We start from the raw sequence: 23,520 nt of genomic DNA on the forward strand, positions 1-23,520 counted from the left end.
ATTGCGTACATTAGAATAAAACTTGAATAATATTGTTTAATTATATGAGGGAAAATTACCGTTACTGGTGAATATTGGGCCTAATCATGAAATGTTTAGGATTATAGCTAGTTACAATTATATTAAAATAAGATCTACAGGTCTAGGTAGGTAAGATATTAATGTTAAGACTGGCCTCGTTACATTCATTATTAGCTATCCCTCTCAAATGGTAAAAATAATTTAAAAGTTTCAACCAGTGTCATTTGTTCGTGCATGCAAGGTTAAGAAGTTAACATTTTCCACCTGTAAGTTTCACCTTAAACCTATGCAAAATTATTATTATCTAATGATGGAGGAATTCAGAGGAGGGAGATTGTGCCCATGCTACTTGCCATGAGGTAGATAGCAAGGTATCGAGGGAGGCAGGAGTTAGCTTCCACCGGTAAGGCTGAGGAATTGTAGCAACAGTAACGTTAGCCCTAAATCTTGGAAACAGTTTTGATTTAGCACATATTAACGTTTTCCCTAAAGTGAGAGAATATTTTAATGTAACATTAAGGCAATATCGTGGGGGTTGATTGTGCGCTTCCTTACATAAGTCCCAAGAGAGGTGAGTGGTGGGTTGGTAAAGACTCTTATGTAAGGGAACGCACGATCAACCCCCATGATATCGCTTGGGCTTCAGTTTAACCCTGTATCCACAGACACCCCTCCCATCCGTCTGTCCCCTCCCCCTCTGGACCTCGGGATAGCTGTAGCTCCTTCCCTGGCACTCAGGCTGGCTTTTGTTCCTTCCCCTCTGGTGCTGGGGATGTCAGCTCCTCCCTCTCTGACTCTGGTGACTAACACAGTTCCCCTGTTTTTAAAATTACACAGGCAATTTCAATTTCTGCTAAGACCTAGATTTTTTCATTTGCTGTTATTTGCAGTGGTGTATAAAGATGTGTGTCTTTATTTTTAAAAACGTATTATATATATATATATATATATATATATATATATATATATATATATATATATATATATATATATATAATCACTTTAATTGGACGTTCAAACTAGACAAAAATTAAAATTTATTACACTTACTCCACGATTGCTAACGAGATACTTACCAACCTTCGTTGAGGCAAATATTTGTTACAAAGACAGTTTAGACAGGACAATTTCTTTCGAATCGCAAGTACTACTTCGTATATACACTTTACACACTGAATGTGTGATTTTAGCAAGCATTTGACAACATGTTCTAATACATTTTTAAGTGTTATTGCAAACAGTAATTTTCATTGCTGTTATTGTTTTGTTTTATATATACATACAAATATGTATTACTTAGGAAATCTGGTAACCCTAAAATGACCCAAATGAATAGTATTATTTTGTATTGTTACTTGCTTTGTGGATGACTGAAATTTATGGCCATTAGACTTTTGAATATTTTATGGAGAGGACATTTTTCTATTGTTTTTTTTTTTTTGAGACTGGGGAAGAAACAAACCAGGCTTTCTGACTCTAAATTTGTATTATATTATATGGATTTTATAACTAATTGTCATATATATTATGATTACCGTATTTGGATTATATGTTAGGGATTTTATGATATGCTTTTTTGTAATGTAATCATAGGTCGGTAATTTATTGTATAGTGTATAGGTTATAAATTAATACTGGAAAGCATTCTTAATAAAGGTTTCATTTAGAAACTGACACGAATTAACAGTGTCTGTTTCATTTAAAATCCTGTCCTGTCTCGAAAGCTCCGGTTTAATTACATACATTTCATGTGAATGTATAAAAAGTATGAGTCCAGTAAGCATTCATTTCTGCTGCCTAGTTTAGAAATGTGAAACGCATCAGAAGAGTAATTTACATCCTTTACAACTAAATAAATGAACTATACATAAGGACAGTTTGATATTAATTTAATAGTATATTATCCAAGTTTTAAAATAAATAAAACGCTGCGCGTATCTCCATGTTTACATTAGTTACAGCGCTCTGGCCAGCAGACCTATAAGCATCCAAAATGGCGGGCGGAAATCTCGTTCGACTGCACTGAAGGGTCAGCAGTTGGCGGATCTCGTTCTGGGTACACGGCACGTCGGGCTTGTGCGTGCTACGTAGATGTAACCCTATGCAAATGAAGTGCCCATACTGTTGACGGCACCTAGTGAAAGCGACACACTGTTACTGTATGCTCTGTCGTAATGAGATGCCCTTGTAAACTGACAGCACTCAGCAGTTTCGATTAATAACTGATTCCTGGTTATTTAAAGAAATGTGGGTTTTCGGCTACGGATCTCTTATTTGGAAAGTCGATTTCCCATTCGAGGAAAAACGGGTTGGTTTCGTTACTGGTTTCAGTCGAAGATTTTGGCAGGGAAGTACGGACCACCGCGGCGTGCCAGAAAAGGTGAGAATTAAGCCATTTGCAACAGCATAACGTTTTTAATTATATAACCTTTTTATGGTATCAGTGTAAAATGTCAACAAATCTCCTAAAACGAATTGTGCTGAAAAAGGGGATGCAGGATACCAATGACATACATTAAATTACTACTGCGGACAAGCTGCCAGACACTTACCTCGCAATCAGACGCTTAGCTTGTAGATAGTTTCCCTGTTTCAGGCAGTGAAATTCATCACTCCAGATTTAGAACTGCACTAGAATAAAACGAGCGATGAAATGCACTTTCATACATTTTCAAAAAGAATGAAAAACGTAATATTTAATAACTATAAATTAAATCTTGTTAATAGCTGATTGTAACACAGTCAAATGACGATTATATACAAGCTATTTAGAACAGACATTTTTGCTGTTTACTATTAAAATATAGTTGACCAAAAACGAGTGTGTGTATTTATAAGCAAACCTTCCATTAGACCTCACTCGTTTCACTGCAGATGTGTTGTACACATGCCCCTCTCACATATATCAAAGTATAGGCCTAAGTAAATTTTATTGTAGCTTTTTTTTTTTTTTTTTTTTTTTTTTTTACTTATGGAAGGCAAATATCAGCCCTATAGTCATTATATGCTACTTATGCAGATTTGCACCTACAGTAAAAAAAACAAACAAAAACTAATGTTTGTTCTCTATTTTGAAAAATAAAACATCAGTGTATGGATTATCATTGATAAATGACTATGCGATAATCGAATACGAAATTAAGAGTGCCGATTGCACCACTACTCTTTTCTGTATTAATGTCATTGTTTTTTCTTTCTTTTTAAGCCTGGCAGAGTGGTTACACTTGTTGAAGATCCCAAGGTAATGTCTGTGTTTCTTTTACTGCTACCTTGAATCGGGTTTGTACACAGTGAACTCAACAAAATATGCCCAGAGTCCAACAAACTGTGAGAGAAGCAGTCGTGAGTGGTGGCTCATTCATCTTGGTCTGTGCTTAAAACTTGTTCTGTGTCTGCAGCTAATGCTTAAACTGACCTTTCTTGGCCTTCAATTGATGGAGGCTTTTTTGGTTTGTTTGTTTGTTTGTTTGTTTGTTTTTTTTGTTTTTTTTTTACAAAAATTAATAACATTGTTAAACTGCAAATTTATATGGGTAAACCACACACGCTGTCGCTATTTGTTTGAGTTAGTAACACATCCAAGTAGGCTTCAGTAATCTAGGGAATTTGAACTGGTATAATGTTTGCATGTGGGAGGCAAATTTAATCTCACATTTAATCTCTTAATGATTGCTGTCAGGGGTGGGGTTTTATTTATTTTTTTATGCACTGGTTCAGTGAGTTTGTCAAAGTTAACCATAGATCAAAAGTTAGGCTTTGACTCCCATGTGTACGTTTAAATAATTTCTAATAGATGAATGTCTGTTTAACTCCACAGGGATGCGTATGGGGAGTTGCTTACAAACTGCCTGTCGGAAAAGAGAAAGAAGTCATGGAGTATCTCGATTTCCGAGAAAAGGGAGGCTATAGGACGGCGACTGTGACGTTCTACCCAAAAGGTCCTTCAGAAGAACCTTTCTGCACTCTTCTGTATATCGGGACCTGTGATAACCCCAACTATCTTGGCCCAGCCCCGTTAGAAGTGATTGCTGAACAGATCTGCTATGCAGTCGGACCAAGTGGGAGGAACACAGAGTACCTGTTTGAACTGGCAAACTCCATTCGGAGTCTGGTGCCACAAGATGTAGATGAGCATCTTTTTTCTTTGGAAAAATTAGTCAGGGACAAAACTGGACGGTGAGTTGTCTGTGAGAAAATCAGCTCCAGTCCAGTTAATTTTGTGTGTGTTCTGCAGAGTATAGTTCAGAAGATTAGGAGAGTATTCTTACAAAAGTCTTGCTGGGGCTTGATTGACGATCGTTCTAAAATAATGTAGTTTGCTTTTAATGACATTATATCAACAAAAAGTAATTTCATTATGATATCTATTCATGTGGAATGGATCAAATACAAGTTCTGGGATGAATGCGAATAGAGGACTACAGGATCTGCACTGTGCATTTCGTTTAACACCTGTTAAGAGTCAAGTGTCCTGTGATGGGATAGGACTTGGTAATTTAGGTACCAAGTTCCAATTTCAGGGAATTCCTAAAACATGTTACAGTACATCATTGTCCAATTGTTGGTACCGAAGTGCAACGATATAAAGAAATGGTGTTCATATTTCTGGTTTGTCTGTACACATTAACACCAATGCTATACTAAAACCCAAACCATTTAGAAATAAGGTAATATGAGCTAGATTACTACAGTACTATATATCTGTAAGTATAACTATACATCTGTGTGACTCAACTCAAATGGTTACCTTAAACATGTATGCTCTGTTAAGATCGGCATTAATTACAAAGTAAAAACAAATACATCTGTTTTAGTTCAAATCGGTTTTATTATCATTATAAAAACAGAATCTTCATCTCAGGAATCCTTTTTAATTATAGATTTTTCATTGGTCATCTCATTGTATATCATGTATCTATAAAACAGTGCATTTTCTGATATGAGTCATGACCAAAGTAAACTGTCCTGGTTAATGAGATTTGCTCTAGTGTATAATTACATTATGCATTCTGTTCTGAAACTTTCAAAGGCTAGTCACTGAGTATTTTACAAAAAAGTCCTTCTGATCTTTTATAATATTGTTTATTTATAGCATAGTATTTCATAACTATCTTTTCCTTAAATCTAGAAAAATCTGCAGTGAATATGTTTTGCCATAGGGGGAGGAATTTTCCAAGATACCACCAGCTAATGGTACTCTTCAGTGAATGTTTTACTGTTTAACAGATACTGTGCACTAGTTCTGATTGTGAAGCGTCCACACTACAGTTTGACGGAACTGTACCGGTGTAGGGCCAGAAAGTGGTACATCGTCAGAAAGTGGTACACATGCCTGTTTAACGCTAGAAAACAGTACACTGTCTTTGCTGTGCTGCACACATCACTAAGAACAAACTAGTTCACCCACAAAATTGTATATATTTACATACATTTGCTGAAATGTGAAAAAAATGGTATTAAAAATAACTTTAGGGGCAAAACTCAGTACATTGTTCCCCGATAAGATGGGCGTTTCCTTGTTTTCTGAATTAAAATCATTTGCACATGCCCGGACAAGCGCAGTACATGGTGTACCATTTTTTAAAGCGTACCACAAAATAACCACACCGGTAGACACTGAGAAATGCATTTGCAGTATGCGGGACCTTATCATTTTAGCCACATTTGAAAGTTTGATTTTAAGACAATGTTTTTAACATGACAAATCATTAATCACCTTTGTCACATAAAATTAAACCTGGTGGTGTGGGTGTTGAGCACCTGTTTATTACACCCAAGTCACATATAGGAGGCAGTGTGGTCCAGTGGTTAAAGTTCAGGGCTTGTAACCAGAAGGTCACAGCTTCAAATCCCACCTCTGTGACCGACTCACTCACTGTGACCCTGAGCAAGTCACTTAACCTCCTTGTGCTTAATCCTGTGGATGAATGCCCTATTGTAAGTGACTGCATATAATGCTTAGTTCACAGCCTACCTCTGTAAAGCACTTTGTGATGGTGATCCACTATGAAAGGCACTATATTATTATTATTATTATTATTATTATTATTATTATTATTATTATGTGTGTTTCAGCCCCGCAGCCCCACGGAGCTGGTGCCTATGTGTCACAAATTGACAGTAATAGCAGAATTGCTGAGGCTGTGTGTTCTGTAATGAGCAAACTGGGAATTTTGTTTTTTAATCATTTTGACGTATACTAGTAGTTATAGCCCTATTTCAACCTGTAGTTCAAAAATGTTCATATAAATCTCATTCTCCAACATGCTATGTGGTATATGTACAGCATTTTAATAAAGATACATTCATGATGGCTTTTTATTCCACTGCGTGAGTGTTTTGTGAAGGAAAAACAAACAGGTATTGAGTAATACACTAAAAAAAGTCATGGGAATTTTGCCGATGCAGGATTAGTATTAAGACGTCACATTGAGAAGTTTAAAGCGCTTGTGGAATTTATTTTAATGAAAGGCACTATACAATATAAATAAATAAATGTATTATTATTATTATTATTATTATAGCGAGAGCTCACTCATGTCAAAGCGCTATTACAGGCTGGAGCCAGGGATTAGCAGTGGAATTACTCAAATTAACAGAAACGCTAACGAGAGAATACCAAACCTTGTTAACAGTCACATTTACACACTGTTCAGACCAGTGTGGTATTGTAGTAATGTCTTTAGAAATATTTATTTTTAACGACATGAGGATGGCTATACCACCGGAGGAAAGGTTCATTAAAGGTCAACCATTCAGTGTTTCGGAATATTTAGGATCCTGGTGTATGTGACGCTTTTAAACAATGTCTCCACAGATCAGCTACAATTTGAAAATGGCTTTGAAACTTCACCTAGGAAAAAAAAAATAAAAAAGTGTCTTTGTGTTTCATAGGCTGTACTTCCCAGGATATCAAAACCAAGGTTTATACCTTCCGTTGTTTGAGTAACATCAAATGTGTTATCTTTACCATTTCCGTTTTGTTGTTGTTTTTAACTACAGTGTAAACTGAAAAGCGTGTTTTGTCATTTGCATTACGCCCTGCATCACTCTCAAGTAAATAATCACTTATTTATAGCTGCATGTTCTTCATTTCAGTTCTAGTTACATGTCATGTCATAGGTACACCCAGCGTGAATGATTGGAAACATGAAAAAGTAGAAATACAAAACTAAAAATGGCACTTGATCTCTTAACCTTAAACATGTATGTAACACCTAGATTGTGACTCTGAAGTACGCTAGACCCGCAACATTGTGGGACACTGGCCGGTTTTAAGAAGATCATTCTTTGCTAGTGAAATCACTACACTTTTCCCACCGAAATCCGGATGTCAATTCTAACGATTATCCGTGGTGATTGTGCTGTTTTTTATTATTAAATACTGTTACTGCAGCATACTTTAACGTCCCATTGTTTTAAAACAAAAAAAATAAAAAAAAAAAAAAAAAAAAAAAAAAAAACATGAACGATTCGTTTTGGTTTAATCATCGGCGATTTAACACAATAAAAGAGCGACGTATAAACTCTCTCTCTCTCTCTCTCTCTCTCTCTCTCTCTCTCTCTCTCTCTCTCTCTCTCTCTATATATATATATATATCTGTGTGTGTACTTTTTTGTTAATGTTGAGAATCTGAATAAGTTCAGTGCTGCCTGTCAACCAGGAAGGGCAGTTTTAACCCAGAAGCGCTAACATGCCTGTTTATTACTCCCGGAAGTAGACGTGGCAGTGATTACGATTCTTCCGGATTTCGTGTTGTCAGGCGAGTGAACCGTCGCCAGGTGTGGGGACTGGTATATGAAATCCATACTACAACCTTTCCAACCAGAGGGGTTTTTTGTAATAGTTGTAATCACCCGGATGTAGGTATAGAATAGTTGCTTTAAGTAGCAACACGGCGTCATTAGTTGAACATGTGTAAGTTTGCAGAGGGCAGAATGTGGGCATTTTTCTGGGTTATCTTGGAAGTATGTTGGGTGATCGCATCGGCTGCCCAGGGTGCAACTTCGCCTCTCTCAGATGACATCCCCTTCAGGATTACCTGGTCTGGATCAGAATTCACAATTGTAAGTGCTTTTAAATATCCAGACCTAACTTGTTGCACACCGTATATGAATGATGACTTATGTACAGAAATATTTTTTATCTTATATCTATATATGTATTTACTTAGAACGTTTGTTTGTATTCATTTGTATGTACGGTGGAACAACCCTGCTGCGAATTTGTGTTGCAGTCAACGTTTTTCTTTTTCTTTTTTTTTTTTTTTTTTAATGAAACTTTGCATTGCATGAGACATTTCAACACATGACCACAATCATGATTTCTCCAAGTTAAATGTGTGTTGTGTGTGTGGTGAGTTGCTTTGTAAACTTCACATCCTGCCCTTCTACAGGCTGTTTATACTAGGGAAGCCAGATAGGAACTTGCCTTCATCGCATTTTAAAACATCACAGGCTATGTAAAGCTCGTGAGTGGTGCTCACAACCTACACTAGAATCACATCAGAAATCTTTCTGTGATAGAGCCCTAAGGGGAGGGGCCAGTTTTAGTAAAAAATGACCTATTTCACATCAACCACATGTTACATAATAATATGTGTTTAATGTGCAAGTGTGGAGTTAAAGTAATTGTGTTCATTTTCACAGTGACGTAATATGTCATACGTTTCCCATTGTTTGATATAACTACACTTGTTTAACCGTTGTGTGCATAGCCCTTATCATTGGCTGATCATTATATATTTGTCTTTTATGATTATCTGATTTGTTGCTATTTGTGGAGAATGGGGCACCCCATGAATAAGCTAAAATTGCTGTAGTTTAACCTGCTGTATATGTTTTGTTGATTTCTAGCCAAAAACTGGTGTCCTGTACAGAGAGGAAGACTACGTTATCATGACAACGACTGATAAAGAAAAGTATAAGTGCATGCTTCCTTCACTGGCAAGTGGAGATGAGGTGAGTCTCAAGTCCATACAAATATTTTGTATCGTTGAATCATCATTTTGTAATGGTGGTTTTCTGTCAATGTTATACTTGGACATCCTCATAAGCAGTATTTTATTTCATATGTATGTTATGGGCAAACCCCGAAATGTAGACAAAAAGCGGATGCCTGGGTGATTCATGAATTGCCCACTGACTTTGGGCAAAGGAGGCAGTGTGGTCCAGTGGTTAAAGTCCAGCTTGTAACCAGAAGGTTACCAGTTCAAATCCCGCCTCTGCCACTGATACTATGTGACCCTGAGCAAGTCACTTAACCTCCTTGTGCTGCAAATTAGATGTTAAAGCAATGTCCTATTGTAAGTGACTCTGCATGTAATGCACAGTTCACAGCCTACAAAACGCTGATGGACATAGTAAAGATATTAAAATAATCTATTTCTCAGGCAGAGTCCGAATTACTCCCTCTGTTTGTTCATTCCTGTTCTGAGTGACCTTAATGAGTTGTGCTGAACTATCCAATCAAAGAGATGGATGCATGTACTGGGTGAAGCATGAATGATTACAGGGTTTTACCCAGGCCTTTTACCAGACAGGCTGCCCGGCAAAGTGGCTGTTGCCACCCGGCTGAAAAAAACCAGATCCGCCCATCTTGCAGATGCTACTGTGCCTTTAGCAATAAGGATTGATCGCGCTTATAGCAGACTAGATCGCTTGCGTGTTTCTTGGGTGAAAAAAAAAAAATCTTGCAACCACATGACAGCTGTGTTATGTCTTGACACAACAGTTAACCAATCAGAGAGTTGAAGGGGTGGATTTTCTGTGTTAACCACTTCGACAGGCTAAAATATTAAAATGACTGCTAAAAAAATAACTAATTATTTTCAAAGTAAAAATAGTGACAATGAATTCAGGGTTTTCAAAATAAGCCGGCATTTGGTGCAGACCACTGCCAAATACTATATTTGCACTGGCTATGTTATTAAAAAAAATATTAAGATTATTTTGGGGTATTATCATTCAATGCATTTTTTGTTGTATTATTGTACTGTAAGGTTATGTTATATATATATATATATATATATATATATATATATATAGTACTTAATAGCTATACATATGCACATGGCACATATTTGTTGTGCATTAAAAAAAAATGTAGAACAGCGAAAAACAAAAATGGACATGCATTAACAAAATGCCCTGAAAACTAAATATAAAGAAAACCATCAAGCAATAAGCTCAATAACTAAGCTAAAAAGGAAGTGAAACAGTTACCGTTATTTTTTTCGTGAACTCCAATAAACCTATGTTATCTTTCCCCAGTCAAATCATAGAGTCCCTAAATAAGCACGGTAATCTACCAGAATAAAAAACAGTAATGAGAAAGAAAATGTAGAACATAAAAAAGTGCAACCAGATACAGTCCTCAAAAGACAACACATTATTCAAATTATTTGCCATGTTATGTATTTAAGGTAAGGCAAGTTTATTTTTCCGTTAAAAGTGCTCCCGGCTGTAATATTCTGCCGCCCAGCTGTACAGAATTCCTGGGGAGAATCCTGGATTAGTTGATTCAGGTTTGACAGTGTTTATGACAAGCGATCTAAAGAATTGGAGAGCGTACTCAGTAGAGTGACTTAGTTAGTTCGCTAGATTTCTAACCTCTCGCATGAGTCATCTCACTGAATTTCACATCAATTCATGTAATATATATATATATATATATATATATATATATATATATATATATATATATATATATATATATATATATATAATGTATATATATATATATATATATATATATATATATGTTAGATATATTTAATTATTTGAAAAAATTTTTTATGTTAATCAGAATAATCCTAGTAAATATTTTATAATGTCATGTTGTCAATAAAAATACATTTTTAAATATCTGCCTATTTTCTGAACCGGACTTCTTGTGTAGTTTTTATGAATGAGATGAGTGAGTGAATGCTACTCAGGTAGGTGGGTCAAATAAACTCTTTTAATGTCGGTGATCATTTTAGCTCTGTCTCTGTCCCCTGAATGGAATGGATTTTTGGATTTTGACCGGGTAATTGTGGGCACCTCTGTCTGTCCGGGCAAAACCCGGAATGAAAGATCTTTGTGATCCGTGAATTTCCCAGTTTCGGATTTGCCCGTAACATATACACTTTATATATCTGAAACCATTTGAGACTTCATATTTCCAGATGCACTGTGCTGATAACCTTAACATTGAGTTCTTGAATAGTATGGCTGGCATATTGCAGTCATATGACTTCTGGTTTCTTATTTCAGAGTTGTTTTCTTTGATTATTTATGCTAGTGTTTGTAATATTGTCAGTAGCACACATTCCAATTTCAAGTGAAAGATAGATGGTTATCAGTGTGTAACCTTTAAATATTTGCTGGTTTAAGCCTTCATATAGTGAAAGCAGGGGTGATTCATTATCCTTTCTTTTCCCCTATTAGGATGATGATAAGAATTACAGCGGCCCAAACCCTGCAGCTCTCCTAGAGCCTTTGTTTAAACAAAGCAGCTGCTCGTACAGAGTAAGTGATTGCTCCTTTGATCATGTGTCATGCATTAGTTAATCTGTACATTACTATGCATTAAGAAATTAAAACAAAAAATACAGTAATCCATGGCGCATCCGTCTGTCGCATATCCACCCTAACCGTTTATCCAACATTAGTTTATTATTGAACAAAGAAGATTAGTTCAGAGATTGTCGCTCCTACGAAGGTTTTCTACACTGTGTTGTATGTGCTCCATGCACTGCCATTGCTGGTAGTATCACATGAGATTAGTGTGTTGATCTGTAAATAAATCCTGTTCACCTGTGGAGTGTATCAACTTCAACCTCCGTCTCGATCTCCTGCCTGTCACTCAGTGATTACACGCACCCACATGGCAGATAGCTTCTCTGTCACAAGCATTAATACCCTGTATCTGTGTAAACAAGGTATTTAGGTGCGCTCCCAAATAAAAGCTGAATCGCAAAACAATTGTGTGAATATAGTAATTGTTACAGCTGTGTATAATGGTATTTAAAACAGGATTCACATATCCGTCCTTAGTCTGGTCCCACTGCAGTCAGATACGTGATGGATTACTACACTACCGGTCAAAAGTTTTAGAACACCCTCATTTTTCCAGTTTTTAGTTGAAATTTAAGCAGTTCAAGTCCAGTGAATAACCTGAAATTGTACAAAGGTAAGCGGTAAACTGCCAGAGGTTAAAAAAAAAAAGTTTAGGTTACCAAAAACTGAAAAATAATGTACATTTCAGTTATACAAAAAGGCATTTTTCAGGGAACAAGTAATGGGTTAACAACTTACAGCTGTTCTGCAGCAATGGAAGTAAATTAGGCCTTGAAAGTTGATGCTAACAATTCCTACAGATGTCCCAACTGTTGTTACTTACAAACCCTGTCTGTATAAAAGCAGTGATGGAACAGACTGTGTTACTACACCCTCTTAAGCATTATTTGGACAGTATTGTACTGCAGGAAGTAGTATATTGCTCTCATAATGGCAAGAAAAAGGCAATTAACAAAGGACAACAGACAACAGACAGACCATTATAACCCTTAAAAGTGTAGGTCTTTCCTTTAGAGAAAAAGAAAGCCAAGGTGTCAGTGAGTACAGTTTCCTACACCATCAAAAGGCACATGGAAACTGGAGGAAACTCTTGACAGGAAGAGGTCTGGCAGACCCAAAGCCACAACAGAATCAGAAGACAAGTTTCTGAGAGTCAACAGCTTGTATGATAGGCGGCTCACAGGACAACAGCTTTAAGCACAGCTTAACACTGGTTGAAGTAAGCAAGTCTCAATTTCAACTGTGAAGCGAAGACTTCGAGCTGCAGATTTGACAGGTCGAGTGGCAGTAAGAAAGCCATTGCTAAGATGGCAAAATAAGAAAAAGAGGCTTGCCTGGGCCATGAAGCACCGCCAGTGGACTACTGAGGACTGGAAGAAGGTCTTATGGACCGATGAATCAAAATTTGAAATCTTCGGTTCGTCAAGCAGGGTTTTTGTATGCCGTCGAGTAGGCGAAAGGATGGTTCCTCGGTGTGTGACACCAACTGTCAAACATGGAGGAGGAAGCGTGATGGTCTGGGGCTCTTTTGCTGGATCCAAAGTCGGCGAGTTGCACAGAGTGAGTGGCACCCTGAACCAAAACGGCTACCACAGCATTTTGCAGTGCCATGCAATACCCTCTGTTATACACCTAGTTGGTCAGGGGTTCATCCTACAGCAAGATAATGACTCAAAACCTACCTCCAGGCTATGTCAGAACTACCTTAGAAGAAAAGAACCAGACGGTAGGTTTCAAATCATGGACTGACTAGCACAGTCTCCAGACTTAAACCCCGTCGAGCTGGTCTGGGATGAACTGGACAGAAGGGTGAAAGCAAAGCAACCTACAAGTGCAACACATTTGTGGGAACTTCTGCAACAGTGTTGGGAAGAACTTTCCGAACAATATTTGATTTCCATTATAGAAAGAATGCCACAAGTGTGTTCGGCTGTTATATCTGCAAAAGGTGGCTACTTTGAATCAGAAATATAGATTAAATTTTGTTAAACAAAACGATTCCATGATTTCTTTTTTATCTCCAATTGTTTATTTGTTCTATGCTTTAATTTCAGAGTACATTGAAACATTAAGCTGCGTAAATTTCAATAAAAACTGGAAAAATTGAGGTGTTCTAAAACTTTTGACCAGTAGTGTGTATATATAGTTGTTTACATTTTCTATTAAAAAATGAAACCCCATAGTCAGTTTCTCAGTATTCTTTGTTTTGCATGCTAAGTGTAAGTCTGAAAATAGGAACTTCTACAATATCATATCGCAGCTGGTCATTGAGCAACAAATTACCACAAAATGGTGATTTGAAAGTCATAGAACTTGGTGGTGAAATATTGTTTAAATCTTGAGAGACACTCCTTTTTAAATGGTATAATTCTCCATGTCCTCATCGCTTTTCAAATGACTTTTTTCCTTTAATCATGCATGCATGCACACATACAATAAATCCAAACAAACACGCTGTATGAGCTAAATAAATCTTAAAATAATGATGTCATATCAGTGTGTGTGGTGATTTAGGTCATTATACATAATATACTGGAATTACGAGCATTTACAAAACAATTCTGAACAGATTTTTATTTTTTTAATATAAAGGCATACAGTTCATTTAGCCCAATCATTATTAATTTCATATTTTCAGATTGAATCTTACTGGACATATGAAGTGTGCCATGGGAAGCATGTTCGCCAGTATCATGAAGAGAAGGAGACCGGGCAGGTAAATACACATGGGGTTACCATAGAAGCATTTAATTGTGGGACTATACTATTGTTTGCAGAAACGCGCAACAGTATGTAAATGAAGGTAGTCTAAAAGGTGTTTGATTCACATGTGTTTATTTATTGATGTCTCTGCAGAAAATAAATATTCAAGAATATTACCTTGGAAGTATGATTAAGAAGAGTGAACCAGCCACAGCAGGTAAGTCAATATAGTCTATTAAAAGTATAGTCATACTAGAAACAAGCAAACCAGCAAAACCAAAGCTTGATGGGCATCTTGCATTGATTAATAGGAGACATTAGGGATACATTATAACTGGGTATATGACACAGCAATCCATCTCCAGTCTTAACAGATTCAATTGTGCTGGCCTGGTGTCAGTTTGGATTACATTTCATAGGTGGGGGAATAACAACTAAATTCCTTTATTTTATTTTTTTGGTGTTTATTTTGGAATCCGTGAAAATTGAAGAAACAGAACCTGAAAAAACAGAAGAAAGTGAAAAAGTAGTAAGTAAAATTGAAGTAACTACAGTAGCACAGTTGCACAATTGATAGATAATGATGCTCTTGATAATTTGAGTTTTTTTCTCAAGAATTTGGTTGCTTTTCAAACTAGTACTTCAGTCTAATAAGCCTTCAGTCAAGGTCTGTCTGTGTTAAGTGAATGCTAATCAGGCCATATTCTGAAACACTGGTGAATGTGTCTTTGTTTACTGTAATAGTCTACAGGAACAATGGTATAATATAAAAACAAATGGCATATTTTAAAATGTGCTCTACCAATATTTCACCACCAGATGGGGTTATATACAGTAAAAAGTCTGTTGCTTACTGTTTGGCTTGCACTTCATTGAAGCAGTAGCTAATTATATGGATAGCAGCAGTGTTTTATGAGTATTTATTTATTTATCTTTAAGATTCCTACCAAAAATGTCGAAGGCCAGATGACTCCATATTACCCCTTGGAGATGGGAAATGGTACACCCTGCACGCTGAAACAACATCACCCCCGATCAAGCACAGTAATGTACGTCTGCCACCCTGACGCTAAACACGAGATCCTCTCCATAGCTGAAATCACCACCTGTGAATATGAAGTTGTGGTGCTCACCCCACTGTTATGCAGCCATCCTAAATACAGGTACCATTCATAAGTACATGTTTTTTTGTTTTTATAAATTGCATCAGTTTTGCATTTTAGAAATATATGCTAGTTTGATTAAAAAAAAAAAGTATATATATAGATATAGTAGTGATGGAAATGCTGCGGGAGGCTGGACAGCCATTAAGTATACAGTATGTGTTTCCAACACAAAACAGCATGTTATTTTTAAGGCTGGGGCGATGCCTTTTGTTTTACTATCGATATATCGTTCTCCAAAAAAAGCTGATGCATCGATTCATCGACATTATGAAAGGGTAAACCCCCCCCCCCCCAAAAAAAAATGCAGTAATACGTGTGGAGCTGTGGATTAATGTGTAACATTGCTAGTAACACTTTAAAAACGAGTATGCATATTAAATTGATTACATGCAGTTCATGCACATAGTAATTAAAAAAGATCCCTTTTTTTTTTTTTTTTTCATTCGTGTTGATTTGTACCAGTTGGGAGTCAAAGCAAAATCCCCCCCAAAAAAGTTGTTTAACAAGTCAGAGTAACAACCAATCAAGAGAAGAACAGACTATTTTTTAAAAAGTTATCGCGCTGCACAGTAGTTTAGTAAGAAGAGTGTTGTCCATGGCTTACATTTGAATTGTGTTAAAGAACATGATAGTGTCCATATTTTGTTTTAATGTAAGCGATGACTGGCACTTTCTTACAATCTGCCCAGCATTACTGAATACCTGCTCACTAGTGACTGCCGCTGCCAGGATGCTTAATACTTCTGACCAAATATACGACTTTGGTTGTTTTTCTTCATTTTTACTTGGGAATTCAGATGAGTAGATGGGGATTTTCTTTGGTGTTTTGTAGGGTGCCATCCAGTGCTTCCTCTGTAAAGAAAGACAATAATACCGTTCTTAAGAAGTGCACATTCAAAATCATAACACGTTTATTTTAAAGAGTATTGTATGTATTAGTGTTGGATTCTGTAATCGTGTATTCTGCATCATATGTAGGGCGTATGATTTTCGGGTTTTACCCGAATGGTTTTCTCTGCATTCGGGTTAAACCCGAAAACTCCCTGAATAGGCACATACTGTATATGAATAAACACATGCACATTTGTTTATGATTCAAATGCAACAGAGCAGAACTGGAGTCGATGACGGTAAGCAGGTAAATGTGGCTTCTTAGTGTAATATATTTAGAAGCAATTTAAATCTACAGTGGCCAGAGATCGTGCCGTGGCAGAAAAGGAGATGCTTGTAAGTTAACTGAAAGGAAACAGGATCAGGTGTATGTCGGCATTTGTAAATTGGACCAAAAAAATGCACAGAAAGATCTCTGTCTAGCCTACACTACAGTTTGGCAAAACCTGATACAATTTACAACAGGTAGCGTCTCTAAAAAATTGCCATAAAAATGTACACCAATTCCACTGCCTTCCAAAGACTCAACTGTAGTGCATAAACTGTTGCCAGAAACAGTGAGAAATTTGGCGACTACCTTTTCAGTGAAACCCTGAAATCGGCGCTAGAGCTACCGTTTGTGTGCAGAACATGTGATGAATGCACTGACCAAAGTGACGCAAGTCAGCTTATTATTTACCATCGTTTTGTAAATATTGAAGCAGGTTCGAGCTGACTTTTTGAAGCTAACAGAAATATCTGGATGCTGTAATGCAGAAACTGACTAACGGAGGTCAGTATTTTGTAAGGTGCAAACCCCGGCATACGATATGTGTTTAAGTTGAATGACCTTAACTGCACTGATATTACAAAAAAAAAAAAAAAAAAAACGGGATTCAAGAATTACTATTTTTAATAATTATGGGTGGCAATTACATTTGTGGCCAAAAGTTGACAGCACCCTACAGAATTAACAAATGTTGCTTCATAAAGTCCAATGAAACCTGCTGAATAATGTTACGTTAACATATTGAATTATATACGCTTGTAATTTTCCATAAACTGATTGAAAAACTGACATTTAAAAATGTGAAATCTAACATGAAATACTGTACTGCTATTATGGCTTCCGATAGACTTTTGCGATGTAAGTTTGTAGTTTCTTTGTTTAAATGGTGTTAAATAAATTATGTAAATTATGTTCATATAGTTTTCTTTTTTTTTTTTTTTTTTTTTTTTTTTTTTTTTAATTGTCTCAATCCAAAAATTCTAGGTGATGCTAAACTTTTGGCGATAGCTGTGATTGACATATGATGTGTCTCTAAGTTTTAATTAAGTGTCCTGTCCGGGTAGAGATGTGCTGCATTGTCCATGTAAATACCACCATATAGGGTTGAAAAAAATATTTCCATTGCATATGTGCACGTCATTTATCATACAGGATATATTTTTATCCACCCCTATAGGATATCTATTTTTTTTTTTTTTTTGTTTGCTCGCATGAATTAACCTAATTTTGCCGGTAATTTTTTTTTTTTTAATGCATTTGTTTTACCACGTAAAAAAAGTTTCATGGAAACATAACTAATGTTGTTGTGGATTACCTTAGAGTAGATCCTTGGTAATACATGCATGCAAGTTATTTGTGACCTTACACGCTCTGTACATAATGCGAGAGGAGAACTAAAAATACCTGTAACACCTGTCGTTTTCATTTGTGTATTCTTCAGATTTAAATCTTCTCCTGTGAATGACATCTTCTGCCAGTCACTCCAGGGATCCCCACTGAGGCCACAGAGCCTGACCCAGTTAGACAGAGAGCAACAGGATCTGATGAAACCAGCCTTCATCAGCAGGGACAAAGAGGTAACACAGCTATACCACGTGCACTAACCTAAACCCTGTCAGCAGGGATAAAGAGGTAACACGGCTATACCACGTGCACTAACCTAAACCCTATCAGCAGGGATAAAGAGGTAACACGGCTATACCACCTGCACTAACCTAAACCCTATCAGTGCAACTCTGATATTCGTGGCAGTATTCATATTTTGCACTTGTGAAACTCTTAGACACATCTAAATTGAAACACCTAAAAATACCCTTTATGTAAATGATTTGTTTAATAAATGGCAAAAAGAAATTACCCCTCCTCCCAAAAAAGTGTGATCAAACTCTACTGTGGTTGGTTTACTGTGAAGTGGATAATCTGCCTCCAGTTTGCCAACTGTAGGCCTTTTTTGCTAAAGCAATGCTCCACATTTAAACCGAATACAGGAAGAGACCTCCTCAACAAGAGAAGAACAATTCAGTGCCACCCACAAGCCCATCAGTGTCGGAGGCCAGCAGCAGGTAGCTGTCGGAACCACGCACATCTCCAAACTGACTGACGAGCAGCTCGTTAAGGAGTTTCTCAGCGGGTCCTACTGTCTGCACGGGGTAAGATCTCTGTTCCTAGAATACATTACAACTGTTATCAGCTCTCCACTACAACCCAATTTACAACTATGTCATTTTTCTAAACTATTGATACATTAAAATTAACTCCCTAAGTAATAAACATCTTTTAGAGTAAAGTTTTATTGTTGATTTTTATTTCAGAGTTTCCCAGGCGTTTATCACTTTCTTAAGATCGTTAAAAAAGGTGAAACATGTATGCAAATAATGCATTTTCCAGGTCTCGCTTTATTTTAAGAGCTGTTTTTTATAAACATTGTTCATTTTTAGGTTAGGGTTAATAAAAGCCTGATCTAATTTGCTAAACATTACTACAGCAACAATTTGAACTGATTCAAAGCATATGATCGACTGGGTATTGATCATCCACAGGGCTCTGATGTTTGGTTGATCTTTTTTTTTTTTTTTGTTTATCCATAGGGCTCTGGTGTTTGCAGTTTTAGCTGGCCTATTATATATTATTAACTAACAGTTAACTGATTTTCCAGTTTTACGTGTAAATATGGGTGTTATATTGGGTGATATTGTAAAGCTGGTGAAGTTAACTTGTGGCAGTTCTACAGTATGTAAAACAATCATTAAGTGTGTCTTCCAAATGTAAAATCGTGGGTTCCCATGGTACAGATCAGTAATTTAACGTGCTTGAGTGGGACAAATCCGGGTGTAAACATGTAGCTTTTGTGAAATATCTTTCCCTTTTCAGGGTGTGGGATGGTGGAAGTATGAATTCTGTTATGGAAAGCATGTGCACCAGTACCATGAGGTCAGTAGGTGTGTGTGTGTGTTTGTGTATCATTTAATAGCTGGTACTTTAATTGGCCTATTTTTTTAATTTAACAAAATGTGATGTACAGTATAATGTAATTACTTTTTAATGTTTATTGTTGAATTCATATATCAAATCTTTGTTTGATTGAGTGTTTCATTGTTTTTTTTTTTTTAAAACATAAAAAACATTTAACAATCAACAAATGTAATTTACTGTTCACCTTGTTTCTTCCTGTGCTTAATTTATTAATGATGCAGTCATCAATGTAATATTAAACAGATACATTTAAAGTAATCTACAAAACTTTAAATATTTACATGAAAGAAATTGCCATTTCAGGACAAAGAGTCTGGAAAGACCATTTTAGTTGTGGGCACGTGGAATCAGGAAGACCATTTAGGATGGGCAAAGAAAAACGTAGCTCGATCCTACCAGCTAAAAGATGATGATGTGCAGAAAGTAAAGTAGGTTTGTGCTAAATTACGTATCCCATATATTTTTAAAAGATTCATCACACAAGCAAAAACAAACCTATCCTTTTTCAATTGCATTGTTTTTTAGCAGAATCATTTGCTTTTGCACATTTTTGCTATCCTGTATTTTAACTGCAGGGTCGTCTCGCATTTCTATGGCCATGGAGATGTTTGTGATTTAACAGGGAAACCCAGAGAAGTGATCGTTAAACTTAAGTAAGTCTGAGTAGTTATTTGTGGGGGTGTGTCACTTTTGAAACATTTGCACCGCATCATTTAAGTCTCCCATCTGTGAATAAGCAGAAATGTTAGATTTGTGTGCTGCATATATACTGACCAGTAAGAGTAACTCACCAGCACAGACCATGGCAGTACCTCAAATAATGAATGTACCTGATAACCAGTGCCTGATAAACCATGAGATTCATTAAAATCAGATACACAGATGTGTTGGATGTGAGTCCTCCTGATATCATCATAATATTACCAGTGTATGTTGTGTTTCAGATGCAAAGAGTCTGAATCCCCCCATTCTGTCACTATTTACATGCTTGAACCACAAGCCTGTCAATACATCCTTGGGGTGAGTACATGTACAGTCTGTTGCTGTTACCATTAATATTCATTTTTCTTAACAAGGTTTCCAACATTGTAACATTTGTAAGGTTGGCTGGAGAATTCATCCTTAACCAACACGTCATCAGCAAGCGCATAAAAGCTCTCTGTGTGTTATTCTTTCTTGTTGCTGCTTTTGTTTCGGCTGCTCAGTCAAGCACTGGGAGGCCGAAACGGGAGTTGACCCCTTAGAGCCTGTAGGAAGGGCTGTCCTCCCCCACGGATTTCCTGAGGTTTCCCCCTAAAAAAATTTAAATATGTGAGCAGGGGATTTTCCTTACCTGAGTGCTGAGCGGTTCATATTCAGTTCTGCGGGGTGCATGGTTGGGTTGAGAGGCTGGGCTCGCTCCCTCGGCGCAGTCATGCTCTGGGGGACGGGCCGTGTCTCAGCTGCTGATTTTCATTAAATTCAGTATCTGGGGGATAGGTTGCAGTGCGCCACTGTGGGGTGCGTTAATCATTTATTATTATTTTCCATTCATGGGCACCCACGGACGAAGCCTCCAGCCAAATTTAGCTTTCACTCGGGCCTTGGGTGCCCATCACAGTCATTAATCATTCATTCAATTTGGATTCTCTGAGCTGAAATATACTTTCTTAAAAATATAAATGCAATCCAGCCAATATACAAAATACCTTTAGACTTTCATTTTGGGTTTTTAAAAAAAAAAAAAAGTAATGTTTTGTAAAATGTATTATAATTTAATTAATGATATTTATTGTTACATATTCCAGGTCTAGAACCAGTGACCAGTTGAAACATAATGAATTTTCAACCAGTAATTTAGATTCTCTCTTTAACCTCTAGGTGGAGTCCCCAGTTATCTGTAAAATTTTAGACTCAGCAGATGAAAGTGGAATGTTGTCAGTACCCATTTAAAACAGTCCCCCATGTCGCATTCACAGAGAATGCTGAGGGAATCAACCCTTTGTTTTTGTTGAATTTAATGCCTTCAGTCCCTACTATTTTAAAAAGGAAAAACACAAGTTTCAAGAGAGTAACTCCCCACCCCCCAAAAAAACAAAAACTGCACAGGTAATATGTTTGAAAGATTGTGTGTATATACTATAATAGTGTAAATAAATTATACAAACTTATTTTGGAAGCATAAACATGGTTGTTTTATATTTTGATTGAATTAAATATACTGTATAAGTAATTCATTTATTGAAAGATCTGAACAGCTTTGGGACAGATAGTAATGCTGCATTTTTAATACCACTAGTAGTTCTAGCATTAAAAAAGTTAATGTAAACTTCTCCCTTCTTGGACGAAGGATGACAAGTTGAATATATGTTGTTCATATGTTATGTTTGTGATGTTAAAGATTGCTTCTGTGGACTTCTAAGCCACAACACATTTGAGGTGCCTGTCTGAATACAGAGCTAACACCAGTGGTTACTTCTCAACAGCCATGTGTTTTTCTGTATTACCAAGGCTATGTAGAACATTGTCACTGTGTGGTTGAACACTGTAAGTTCATAAACAACAGTCCAAGTTTCCCATGTCACATCACATAAGAAAAACATGATAGTGGAAAAAACTTTTAATTTGAAAGTTTTGCAAACACTGAATAAAATCCCTGAAATGAATTCTTCTGTACTGTTGTCTAGCCTACAGCTAATGGTATTTCTTTTAAACTGGGCTTTTTATAAGTCATAAGTTATAAGTTTATAAACTAAGTTATAAGTTATTTTGTATAAGACACTTCCAGAATGCTAGAACACATTGTATACTGGCTGAGTCTTTGTGGGCAGACTCATTTAAATTAGTCCCTCAAATGGACTGCTTGCCGTATAAATAAACATGCTTTGGATTTGAAAACTTGGTCTCTGTTACATAGATGTTGCTTTTTGTTTAAATTATTTAGCAGTTTATGAAAGAAAGTAATTGTTCAGCCTCTGCCGTAATTCAAGTGAATGTTGTAAACCAGTGCTGTAAATGTGTGTTCACCAACTCACCCGCAGTTGGTCAGCAGGGGGCACCGTCTTCAGTTCTTTTTTGTTCCAATGCGAAACATCTGGTGAAATGTGCATGAGGTAATGCTTTCCTAACAGGACCAAGCCCACAAACTTATGACATGGAAGTGTTTCCAAACCATGAAGCCCCCCCCCAAAAAAAAAAAGATCGCTTCCCCATGGGACATGGTGACACAATGGTGGAATCTACTGTTCCTAACAGGAGGTTAAGTATCAGATGATTTATGTGAAGCAGCTGTGAATGACCAAATCAAAGCCTGAACAGGAGCACTTAACAGCGAGTGCAATACCAGAATGTACAGTTCAGTACAGCTCAGAGGCTTGTGTAACCACAGTGCTAAAATAATCTGAACACCAAGCACCTCTGAGAACAGTGGGTCAATTAGCCTGAACATCTAAAATACAAACAGTTGTGGCTCCCTGTTCATTGGCTATCAACACATTCCAATTATGTGGGCATGCATGTTTTATTAGATAGGGTTACTGATGAAAAGAAAAAAATAAAGCTTTCATTTGCAATTGATATGTGATCTTTGATCACACAATTCATTTAGTGACTTGCAGCTTTAAACAATATTAGTATTTCGCATTCTCAACAGCTGTTAAGATGGATCTGTGCCTCATTAATGTCCATTATGAGGTCAAGGCAGACAATGTAATCATCATGAGAAATATGAGGTATACCTGATATGAAAAGTGGTGGCTATGCTGGTATTCTATAGACAGCTCAGACATCGTTCTGCCACTGACGCACAGACAGCGAAAACAATCTAACAAGATGGAGAATGACACTGGAAATACTAGTAGGAATTAGATACATTTATTATCTGTTGTGTGTTACTAGAGGTTGAGTATACAAATCAAATGTGGAATTGTGTAGTTCTTGTTTAAGAAAATCAGTACT

The 23,520-nt window shown here is 36.6% G+C and overlaps 2 protein-coding genes across 3 annotated transcripts; both read left to right on the forward strand.

The window, feature by feature from the left end:
- Positions 1–2,131: 2,131 nt before the first annotated feature.
- Positions 2,132–5,879, forward strand: LOC121316707 (putative glutathione-specific gamma-glutamylcyclotransferase 2). Its single transcript, XM_041251801.1, has 3 exons — positions 2,132–2,401; positions 3,227–3,262; positions 3,839–5,879. Exons 1-3 carry the CDS (start codon positions 2,267–2,269, stop codon positions 4,199–4,201), a joined length of 534 nt encoding a protein of 177 aa, XP_041107735.1. The 5' UTR covers positions 2,132–2,266; the 3' UTR covers positions 4,202–5,879.
- Positions 5,880–7,758: 1,879 nt separating this feature from the next.
- Positions 7,759–22,461, forward strand: LOC121316708 (endoplasmic reticulum lectin 1-like). Of its 2 annotated transcripts, none has more exons than XM_041251802.1 (14): positions 7,759–8,088; positions 8,878–8,982; positions 11,452–11,532; positions 14,222–14,299; positions 14,440–14,503; positions 14,778–14,815; positions 15,226–15,449; positions 18,053–18,188; positions 18,600–18,761; positions 19,483–19,542; positions 19,888–20,012; positions 20,160–20,237; positions 20,529–20,604; positions 21,445–22,461. In XM_041251802.1, exons 1-14 carry the CDS (start codon positions 7,936–7,938, stop codon positions 21,514–21,516), a joined length of 1,452 nt encoding a protein of 483 aa, XP_041107736.1. In that variant the 5' UTR covers positions 7,759–7,935; the 3' UTR covers positions 21,517–22,461. The 2 variants fall into 2 exon arrangements, with proteins under 2 accessions (XP_041107736.1, XP_041107737.1); XM_041251803.1 differs by having other exon boundaries at positions 14,784–14,815.
- Positions 22,462–23,520: the final 1,059 nt, after the last annotated feature.

The sequence above is a fragment of the Polyodon spathula genome, chromosome 6 (genome assembly GCF_017654505.1).
Source record: "Polyodon spathula isolate WHYD16114869_AA chromosome 6, ASM1765450v1, whole genome shotgun sequence".
Classification (NCBI taxonomy): Eukaryota; Metazoa; Chordata; class Actinopteri; order Acipenseriformes; family Polyodontidae; genus Polyodon; species Polyodon spathula.

Bases quoted from the DNA above. Each gene is read 5' to 3' on its own strand.
- LOC121316707 (XM_041251801.1), top strand. From the start codon at position 2,267: ATGTGGGTTTTCGGCTACGGATCTCTTATTTGGAAAGTCGATTTCCCA. The intron at 2,402-3,226 runs GTGAGAATTAAG...TTTCTTTTTAAG, and splicing joins ACCGCGGCGTGCCAGAAAAG to CCTGGCAGAGTGGTTACACT. The intron at 3,263-3,838 runs GTAATGTCTGTG...TTAACTCCACAG, and splicing joins CACTTGTTGAAGATCCCAAG to GGATGCGTATGGGGAGTTGC.
- LOC121316708 (XM_041251802.1), top strand. From the start codon at position 7,936: ATGTGTAAGTTTGCAGAGGGCAGAATGTGGGCATTTTTCTGGGTTATC. The intron at 8,089-8,877 runs GTAAGTGCTTTT...GTTGATTTCTAG, and splicing joins CTGGATCAGAATTCACAATT to CCAAAAACTGGTGTCCTGTA. The intron at 14,816-15,225 runs GTAAGTAAAATT...TTTATCTTTAAG, and splicing joins CAGAAGAAAGTGAAAAAGTA to ATTCCTACCAAAAATGTCGA.